This window comes from Corvus brachyrhynchos, unplaced genomic scaffold, assembly GCF_000691975.1.
Source record: "Corvus brachyrhynchos isolate BGI_N302 unplaced genomic scaffold, ASM69197v1 scaffold133, whole genome shotgun sequence".
Taxonomy (NCBI): domain Eukaryota; kingdom Metazoa; phylum Chordata; class Aves; order Passeriformes; family Corvidae; genus Corvus; species Corvus brachyrhynchos.
This window is the reverse complement of record NW_008237249.1, coordinates 273,698-284,288: the sequence shown is the minus strand read 5'-3', so window position 1 is coordinate 284,288 and position 10,591 is coordinate 273,698. Positions and strand designations below refer to the sequence as shown.

The 10,591-nt window shown below is 48.1% G+C and overlaps 1 protein-coding gene across 1 annotated transcript; it reads left to right on the top strand.

Moving 5' to 3' along the window:
• Positions 1-87: 87 nt before the first annotated feature.
• On the top strand, positions 88-10,189 carry CRNKL1 (crooked neck pre-mRNA splicing factor 1). The gene is made up of 13 exons (XM_008630753.2): positions 88-259; positions 1,542-1,633; positions 1,744-1,902; positions 2,257-2,423; positions 2,930-3,108; positions 3,754-3,924; positions 4,615-4,806; positions 5,525-5,584; positions 6,720-6,800; positions 8,338-8,577; positions 8,854-8,955; positions 9,491-9,739; positions 9,937-10,189. Exons 3-13 carry the CDS (start codon positions 1,817-1,819, stop codon positions 10,102-10,104), a joined length of 1,695 nt encoding a protein of 564 aa, XP_008628975.1. The 5' UTR covers positions 88-259; positions 1,542-1,633; positions 1,744-1,816; the 3' UTR covers positions 10,105-10,189.
• The last annotated feature ends 402 nt before the right edge of the window (positions 10,190-10,591 follow it).

Here is a 10,591-nt window from a genome sequence, read left to right as displayed (position 1 = left end):
CGGGCTGCGGCCGGCACCGCGCGTAGCGGGGCGCCGGCGGAAATTGAGCAGCTCGGTGCCGCGTTGGAAAATGTGACCCGAGCCCCGCTTTGCGCTTGCCCTGCAGGTGAAAAACAAGGCACCCGCCGAAGTTCAGATCACAGCAGAGCAGCTTCTGAGAGAGGCAAAGGAGAGGGAACTCGAGCTTCTCCCACCGCCTCCGCAGCAGAAGATCACAGATGTTGAGGAGCTAAACGACTATAAACTCCGGAAGAGGAAGGTACAGTAAAAAAACGAGCTTAATCTCGGCACTCACATAAAGCACTGAAATTCTGCTATTTTTAGTTTAAGCAAGATGTAGCCTGTATTTCTTGTGAACTTTCCAGGTGGATACCGAATGTTTAAAATCCCTAACTGTTTCATCCTACCCTTGATCAAAGCGTGTAAGTTACAGAGGTGTTGCTTGACAAAATCTGGTAGCAAACATCATCTCCCCTGTGCCCATGTCCGGAACACTGAAAGGGTAATTATTTACACAATTAACAGGCGTTTTGTTCATTGCCACCAGCATCTGGCCAGCTGCTATAAAAGAACGTGAACAAAAAAAAAAATTACATAAATAGCATTAAATAAATAGCTCAGTAATGCTGAGCTGTAATTCTTCTTTTAAGACAATTGCCTTGCTTGTGCAAATTTGCTTATGGTTCTGCTCAGCTTTTTCCTTTGGAAATGCCTATCCAGGATGAGCAAAGCAAGCATATTCCTAGCGGGGAGTTTGCTCCATGATCCTTGCTGACAGGACTGAGGGGAGAATTACCTGGGCCCCCCAAGTGCCCTTGATCACCCCCCCCAGGTCCTGCTGGTCCTTTCAGGTCTCCCTTGCTTGCCTTTTTTCATCTCTTCTATGGATGTGGTGGCTCATTCCTGCCATTAGCTGTGTTAAACGTGCTTAGCTGCTCATGACGTGCCAACAGCAGTCATCCTGACCACAACACAAGGCCGGACTTGCCCTCGCTGACACCTCCCTAGCACATTTGATGCCAGCCTGTTAAATCCAGGGAGTAAAAATACGGCATCTCACTTTAAAGAAAAATTTAGTGCGGTGGTACATGCATGTCAACGTGACTAAATTCATGGTGGTGCATCTGAATATATCCATGCATATCTGCAGTGACTGGATTCCAGCTGTCCAGGTAGTGTTGCTGTCAAAACATTAAGCAGAACATTGAGAAATTGAAGGACTGTTTTAGTGCTGTCAGCTGTTACTCTGTGTCAGTATTTCAGGTGCCGGGTTGCAGGAACTCGGGTTTAGCCCTGTTCTGCGTGGTGATCTACATTTCTAGCTTCTCTGCCAGGCAGTTTTTACAGTGTCGTACTGAGTTATATCTGTTATCCCAGCTGCGTGGATGTGGGATATTGGGAACTCTTGATAACGAGAAGGATAGCAGCACCTCACATTATATACGGGGTGCTATTATGTTATAATAATAGCCCATAAGCCATTTACAACGCGAGTGGTCTGCAGAAAGATTTCTCCCTTACAGATGTAATTTTCTCCTCAGACTTTTGAAGATAACATAAGAAAGAACAGGACTGTTATCAGCAACTGGATAAAGTACGCACAATGGGAAGAAAGCCTGAAGGAAATCCAGAGGTAACGGCGACGTGGCTGCCGGCGTCTCTTATAAGCCTTTTTAGACACACGCTGACACACACCCATGTCTTGGAGACACGTTTTACCTGCCCTGTACTCGTGTTTTCCAGAGCCCGTTCCATCTACGAGCGTGCCTTGGATGTGGACTACAGGAACGTCACCCTCTGGCTGAAATATGCCGAGATGGAAATGAAGAACCGCCAGGTCAACCATGCCCGCAACATTTGGGACCGGGCCATTACCACCCTGCCCAGGGTGAACCAGTTCTGGTATGTTGGCAGGACAGGGAGCACCCCGTCTAGCCCCAAAGACTGCACAGCATTTGGCTGTTCTGGGATTATGCAGATTATCCTGTTTCTCCAAGTCTTCGGGCTAGTCTGGACAGAAGGAGGAAGGCTGAAGTTTTGGAGAGGTTTTTAAGTGCTTTTTAAGTGACAAGAGCGTTGGGAGAAGAGGATGCTTGTGTGCCTGGATGCTGCCAGTCACGGCTGTGTCCACAGGCATTTCTGGGGTGGGAGGAAGTAGGTGAGGGAAACTCAGGGGTGCTCTTAGGAAGCACTCCAAAAGCCCTTGAATTGACGCGTTCACCACGTGATTGCAGAAACTCAATCTTCTTTGCCCAGGTACAAGTATACCTACATGGAGGAGATGCTGGGCAATGTTGCTGGGTCACGCCAGGTGTTTGAACGGTGGATGGAGTGGCAGCCAGAGGAGCAAGCCTGGCATTCCTACATCAACTTCGAGCTGAGATACAAGGAGGTGGACAGAGCACGAAGCATTTACGAGAGATATATCCTTTTCAGTGCCTTGTGACTCCTGCCCAGGTTAAGGTCTCCGTTCTTTATTTCCTTCCCAAGTGTTCCATGTGCAGCAGTGGCTCTGTGCTCCTTTTCACTGTGGTGTGCCGGGAATGAGCCACCACCCTGGGAGCCAGCAGGAGGTGTTACAAGCACGCTTAGGGGAAGCCTCCAGATTCAGTGAAGTGGCTCTAGGTCCTGCCACAGCAGTGTCTGTTTAACTGCACTCATGCACCCAGCTCTTTTGTGGTCATCATTTGTTTCAGGTTTCTCCTCGGATTCTCCCTGACCCTTAGCCCTTTTTAAGTTCTCGGTAAGGCACAAAGCCTTTGCACACTTAGAGCTGTCAGTCTTCTTTCTTCCCAGCCGCATTTGCTTTTCCCCGCATATACCACCCTGGGGAGTTGTTTGATGCAGTCCTTGACCCAGTGGTCCCAGGGAAGAGCACAGCTGGGGATGTGCCACTCAGCCACCACCGTTTCCTTAACAAAAGCTGCACTCGTCCTCGTTCACCCCGACGTGAAGAACTGGATCAAGTACGCGCGCTTCGAGGAGAAGCACAGCTACTTTGCCCACGCCAGGAAGGTGTACGAGCGGGCCGTGGAGTTCTTTGGGGAAGAACACATGGATGAGCACTTGTACGTGGCTTTCGCCAAGTTTGAGGAGAACCAGAAAGAGGTAAGATCTCCTTCGTAATGCCTCTGAGTCGTGCCAAGGTTTCTCCTTGGATATCGAAACTCCAGGCCATTGTTTAACATTCACTGCAATACTTGTCCTTTCCAGCACCTGGTGACTGTAGTCCGAGTTAGGGAGACGGTTTTTTGCTCACCTCTAGTTGCCTCTTGATGATGTCAGTAAAATGAGCTCTAAGGGAGATCTGCCAAGCCCAAGACCACCAGCATTGGCTCAAACCTGTATCCTTGGACTAGAGAGGTTCTGAGAGGTTATAGGCCTGCATGATAGAAAACCGGATTGGTCCAGATGTTTTTCACAGTCTCTTAAGGTTCCCACGCTGATAAGAAATTGAAAACATTCTGTGACCACCACCAAACCACAACCTCTTAAAAATGGTTTAAATATTCTAAACCTGTAAATGAATAAGAGATGACGGGGACTGGCATTTTCAGGTTTATTTCCCCCTACCCCCCAAAGTTTATTCTTCAGGGAGATCTGTGGTACTCCTGTTCCAAAACAATTGCTTACGTTGAGGTGTTCCACAGTTCTGCGTTCTGTTAAACGTTGCCAAAAGCTCATTGAAAAAACTGCGGGGGAGGACAGAAACTGCTTTGTAAATATTTTTCAAATTATATTTAATATTTTCAGTTTGAAAGAGTGAGGGTTATCTACAAGTATGCCTTGGATAGAATTCCAAAGCAGGATGCCCAGAATCTCTTCAAGAATTACACCATCTTTGAGAAGAAGTTTGGAGACAGGAGGGGAATCGAGGACATCATTGTCAGCAAGAGGAGATTCCAGTATGAGGAGGAGGTGAAGGTACGTGTGACAGGTACCCTCCAGGCTCACTGTACAGCCGGTGCTGCTTAAGGTATGCGAGTATTTTGTGATACTGAGCCTGAGGAGTTTCTCGTTACCCTTGGAAGTCAGTCCAAAAACAAAGACCAAGGGAGTGTTCATTTTAGAGCCAGAATTCCGTCCACGGGGAAGAGAATGGTGCTTGCATTCACTGCTTTTTTTGCTTCTGCTTTCTAATCTAGATTGTGCGGGCGAGGTTTTTTTGATTGAACTCAAGGCTTTTGGTCCCCTTTCGAGTCACACCTCAGGGATGATGCAGTTCAGCTTGTAGTTACTACTTGACTTCAGTTAGGGAGTAGCCATTACAGGAGACCTCACCTGTGCATAAATACCTTTTTGTGAGGGAACAGCTGTGCCACACCTGCCAGCTGTTCAGTCCACACTGCACGTTTCACCATTCCTCACCCCTTCTCACACTTCGCTGGGGTTGCCTTCACTGAGACAATGCCGGGGGCAAAATAAAGATGAAACAAAACAAACTCGTATTTTAACCTGAAAGCTCTACCATAAGCATCCCCAAGACCGACGGTTTTCGTTAATACTCCAGTGATTTGTTTTAAAGGGGAAATTCTGGCTGAGTAAAGGGTCAGGCATTGCTCTTTTCAGTGGCTGAGGTTTGTGTGCTGTTGCCCCTCTCCCTCTCTCTGGCAGGCAAACCCCCACAACTACGACGCGTGGTTCGACTACCTGAGGCTGGTGGAGAGCGACACGGACGCCGAGACCGTGCGGGAGGTGTACGAGAGAGCCATCGCCAACGTGCCCCCCATCCAGGAGAAGCGCCACTGGAAGAGGTACATCTACCTCTGGATTAACTATGCGCTCTATGAGGAGCTGGAGGCAAAGGCAAGTAGCGACAACTCAGGGGTTTCCCTTTCCTTTGTAGTAAACAGCTTCTGATAATTTAATGAGAAAACCAAGAACTAGATATTCCGTTGTCTTGTTAGTTTTATGTAACAAGCTGCAGGATTTACTATTTAAGTACAGAGAATTTCTTCTCTTCCAGTTTTTCCCCCTGTGCGTAGGGGAGGAAAAAAAACCAAACTTCTTTTACCCTAATTCACCCAGCAACACGCTGATGGTGAAAGCAGAAGTGGGTGTTTCTGGCCACAGCAGAACTGCCCGTGCCAGGCTGTTACCTGGACTCGTGAAACAGTTTTACAGTTAACAAAAACTGTTTCTGAAGCAGCCACGTTGTTGCTGTAGCAGCCTTCGAGGCTGTGCAAGTAGTTACTCTGTTTCCAGTCACAGAACATTAGAGCTGCTCTGAGTACAGAACACCTATTCGGTGTCTGTCAAAGGAAGAGACATGTTTTTCCTCCCACGACGGGGACGCTCCTTGTTGTATTGTCTGCTTCTTTGCTCTGAACCTTGCTTTGGAAAGGTGAGTCTTGCTGATTCAGAAGCTACCACCTTTGAACTGTGCACACTAAGTAGATAAGCATTCCTGATTCTAACCAGCTTGACTTGAATACTGTTCTGCAGTCTTGCAGTCATTGCAGGATTCAAAATTCAGCATAATCTCAGCAGTAAACAAAGTGTTTAACGCTGCCCGTTCTTACAGGATGCAGAGCGAACCAGACAGGTGTACCAGGCATGCCTTGAGCTCCTGCCCCACAAGAAGGTATGGCTCCTCCAGCAGTTTGGGTTGAGTTTTGGGTTTAAATGCCCTAGATAAGATCCTTTCGTTCTCTCCCCCCCCCCGACGTTCAGGTGTGTAAGCAGCTCCAAATGGCTGCTAGCAGGTTCACAGAGGCTTTGCTTAAAACTTCAGGTATCCCTTCCAGTTTCTCAAAACATCAACCTTCCAAAATGGACAGGGAGGTCTTCAAGCTAAAGCGCAAGACGTCTGTAATTTGCATCCCCGGTGGGAAACTGCAGGACAAGCACTGGTCTCAGATTCCCTCATACACATCAAACACAAGGGTTTTCCCAGTATTTTCAAATAATTAAATTATAAAATAGTTGCTAATTATCAATATAGTTGCTGAGTAGACTGTAAGAAGATGACACTACACGTAGTCGGTGCGTAGGGAAGACCACGTAGTCTTTGCTTGCTTGCATTCCTCCTCAGGCGGGATCCGTTCATAGCTGCTCACAGCCCGGTGTCTCTTGCAGGGCACTTGTGGCTCTGCTTTACTGGGCTAGCACCTTTTATAGCATCCACTGGCCCTCATGGTCACCCCTGAGGCAGCTGCGTTTGACAGAAGAGCTTTCAGGTCTGTCTTCCCCGTTACAATTGGTCTTCGAGGCTGATTGGAGTTTCGTGGGTTTTTTTTTTTTTGTTTGTGAACTTTAACTGAAATATCCGTGTGGCCGAACCCTTACAACTATTAATCTGCATTGCCTTGGAGTGTCAGAAAATCCTAGTTCATGTTGTTCTTTTTCTAGTTTGTCATTTATTGTGTCATCTGAGTGTCAGATTGATCTCTAGCTATTAAAGGCTGATTAGCTGTTAATTGATTCAGCAGTAGCTGATGTTTTGCCAGTCGATGATGGGTTAAAAAACTATTTTTCGTTGGTTTAAAAGACTTCTGTCCTGGCCATTTTTCCTTTCACCCCAATATATTGTCCTGTCGTAGAGAGATTGCTTTAGGCAATGAACTCTCAACCTTTCAAGGAAAACACTGAGATCAAATGAGGCTACCTGCAGTAGCAGTAGTATCTTGTGTAGATGAAATGCCTGTTTTTTAAGGAATGCGTGCAGTATTGTCTACTGACTTTCCAGCCTAAATAGCACTTCGTTCTTTCTCTTCCAGTTTACATTTGCCAAAATGTGGCTGCTGTATGCACAGTTTGAAATTCGCCAGAAAAACCTCCCCCTTGCCAGAAGGGCTTTGGTAAGCTTTTGTCAGAGCCATAACTGACTTCACTAACTAATAGTAACACAGGAATGTCGTTAAAAGATCTTAAATTGTCCTTTCTAAATTGCTGGTTTAATCTACTTAAAATAAAGCATCCGAGAAGTCTGCAGGGGCCAGCATTTACTGTCAGGTATGATTTTAAAAGAAGCAGTAGCTTGTTCTGATGAATTAGCCCCGGGCTGAAATGACAAAGCACTCCTCTGAATGCAGAGCACCCACATCAGCTTAGTGCTCTTACAAGTTCTTAGCTGCTGCTGATTCCTTACAGTGATACTTGTTCCAACAATAGAGTTTTAAAAAGCCTTGTTGTAGATGAATGGGAGGTTTGACTCTAGGAAATTAGGACCTGCCGACTGCTGCTGACAGAAGCAATCACAGGGGCTTCAGGCAGGCTCAGGAGCTGCTGAGCAGGTTCACTGTGTGAATGTCAGCATGTTGGGGGACAGCAGGGTGTGATGGGGCAGCAAGATCTTTTGAAATGAAAAAGTTCCTTTCTTTTCAGTTCAGATATTCTTCGTAAGCTCAGGGACAGCAGCAGGCATTTTGAGAGAAATCCAGCGTTGGTAGCAGTTGAGGTGGTTTGACTTTAAAGAGCAAACTGATGGGGCTTCCACCAAAACAGTGACAGAGGGCACGTGGAGAAGAACTTGAGCATATTCTGAAATACCAGCGGCGTTTGTAGAGCTGGAGGGCCACAGCAGTAACCAAACTGATAATCCTAAGTGGTGGTTTCCTCCATTTTTAGTAAATTCCATGGCAATCGATGTGTAGGAACGTTGTGCCGGAGAATGGCAGGGAGGGAATTCCATCTCAAATTGCCTCACATTGGCTTGAGGGAGCAGAAGCTACATTGCTTAGTAAACTGTACTTGTCTATAGAAGTGCCTCCAAGGTCAGGTTCACTACAACCTGTCTCAGGTATGCCCATTCTTAACCCTTGTTTCTTCACGAGATTCCCAAACTAGGAATCCAAAGTTGCCCTCAGCTTGGCTTAGGACAGACAGTTTTCTTCAGAGACTGAGGCGTACCAGAAAGAAAATACTTTATAAAGACACTATTCTCCAGCTGTCTGTTGCTGTCAGCCAGCAGGCTGGGGTGGGCCGCCATCCTCTGTGCAAGGAGGAGCAGCGTGGGGCCACAGTTTGTTTGGTATCATTTTGTTTTATGAGATGCTTGGGAACTGCTCACTGGGCAGGCTGGTACCGACTGTGCTTCCCTTCAGGTGCTCGGCTGATGAACCAGGGTCAAAAGTTCCACTCACGCTCCGTGGGGAGCCCACGTTACGTAAAAGTATGACAAGTGATGATGTTTTCTGCTTCCCAGGCTCTTGGTGTTTATGGATGCACGTTTGCTCTGCAAACACTGAATTTCCTACTGGCCCTGAACAACCTCAACAAACAGTGCAAAAAAATGAGTTGTAGTACTGGGGAGTAAAGAAACACTTAGAAAATAAAGCGGGTTTTATTTTCCTTCAAAAAGATCACTAAGAGGTTTGGTTTTTTTCTGCTTAACAGGGGACATCCATAGGTAAATGTCCAAAAAACAAACTGTTTAAAGGTTACATTGAGCTGGAGTTACAACTGCGCGAATTTGACCGCTGCCGAAAGCTGTATGAAAAATTCCTGGAGTTTGCACCGGAAAACTGCACGTCCTGGATTAAATTTGCTGAGCTAGAGACCATCCTTGGGGACATCGACCGTGCCCGGGCCATCTACGAGCTGGCTATCGGCCAGCCCCGGCTGGACATGCCAGAGGTGAGCAGGGAAGGGGCCAGTTTTGTGGAACTATTGCACAGTGGCTGATGAACACGTGAACAATCCACCAGATAAAACAGGAGGGGAAAGCCGAGGGGATGATGCGCACCGGGTTCGGTGCCGCTCAGCCCCAATCCCAGCCCGTGGCACCAGTGAACGCACCCCGATCTCCGAACCTTCTCTCAGGGAAATTTCACCTTCACCCCTTCTCTTCCCCTCCCGGTATCTCCGTGTGCTCAGAACGAATGTGGTGGTGAGGAGGCTTCTCTGTTGCAGGTTCTTTGGAAATCCTACATTGACTTCGAGATTGAGCAAGAGGAGTATGAGAAAACCAGAAACCTCTACCGGCGGCTGCTGCAGCGCACACAGCACGTCAAGGTGTGTGTGGGCACCCAGGACACGGAGCTGGCCCTGAACCTGGCCCACGGGCAGGGAGAGCCTGGGCTGCCTTGGGTCAAATCAACCCAGGTTCAGGCCCGTGCCTGTGCTCTGAAGGGGGGAGGGAAGTTCCTGAATGCCATACAACAGCAGGCATGTCTCAGATGAAAGAAGCTTTTCCATGCAGCCCTCTTTGCTGAGCAGCTTTGGGATCTTCGTTGCAAAAACATTGCAAGGAGAACTGTGATTTTCCGGTGTCCCTTGGTGCTGTCATTGAGTAAATTCACACGGGTTTCTCACCACTTGAAACGGCCACAAGAAATTGTTCCGCGTGGCTGACGTGGGTGTTGTGTCCTGCTGAAAATGGGCTTTTTGGGCCAGCCTCGCGGGTGTGAGCCAGATGGGGATTTGCTGGGCACCTGCTCGTGTGTTGATGTTTGGGTTTCCTTGCTGCTTTGTTTTGTTTCAACCTCCGCCCTGGCTGTGTCAGCACGGAGCAGAGGCTGGAGCTGGGGTTTGCTGTGCGTGCCCGCAGGTGTGGATCAGCTTCGCGCAGTTCGAGCTGTCGGCGGGGAGGGAGGAGCGGCTGCCGCGCTGCCGGCAGATCTACGAGGAGGCCAACAAGGCCATGCGCAGCTGCGAGGAGAAGGAGGAGAGGGTCATGCTGCTGGAGTCCTGGAGGAGCTTCGAGGACGAGTTTGGGACTGATGCCACTAAGGAGAGGATAGATAAGCTGATGCCTGAGAAGATAAAGAAGAGGAGAAAGCTGCAGGCCGAAGATGGGGTAAGGAAAAACGATGCCAGTGGTGGCTGTGAGCCCTCGGTGGCTTTGTGCTTTACGGAGTCAGCTGCTGTGATAACAAACACGGGGCTTAATTTTCTAGTATTTGTCTAATTTCTTCTCTTTCTTATTAGAAGCACCTCCTAATAGCCAATGTTAACATGGAAATTACACTCGCTTTGTGGTATTTTTCTCTCTAGTCTGATGCTGGATGGGAGGAGTACTATGATTACATTTTCCCGGAAGACACTGCCAATCAGCCCAACCTCAAACTCCTGGCTATGGCAAAGCTCTGGAAGAAGCAGCAGCAGGAGAGCGAAGCTGCAGCCATGGATCCTGACAAGGACATTGATGAAAGCCAGACTTAATACCTTGCCTTCCCCCACCCCTTTCCCAGGCCGTTGTACAGTATTTTCATCGGTGATAAATAAATGTATTTGGAGAGTTTTAGTACTACTGACTGGAGATGGATTTTGTGTGGAAGACAAGCACCATCTTGGGGTTGGTGCCCTTTAACAGCCACTTCCTGTGGGTGTCCAGCAGTTAGCGGAGAGGTCCTGGGACCAGTGCAGGGGCTCTGCAGCTGTCACTGGTGACCGCAGAGCTGGGCAGTGACTTTGCTTTTAGCACAAAGCCCTGTCCCAAGGCTCCCACAGCCTATCCCAGCACTGCTCAAGGACGTTAGTGTGCTGGGACAGCAGATCTACTGCCTTGAGTGAGAGAGGTGTTTCTAGCCCTCATCCCTGATGAATTCTTCAGTAGTTCTGTTAAATAGGAGGGTATCATGAGAACAGTTGAAAACAGAAAACCATTTTGACCCACAACCTGGTCAACTTCCTATCCAGGGGTGCTTTT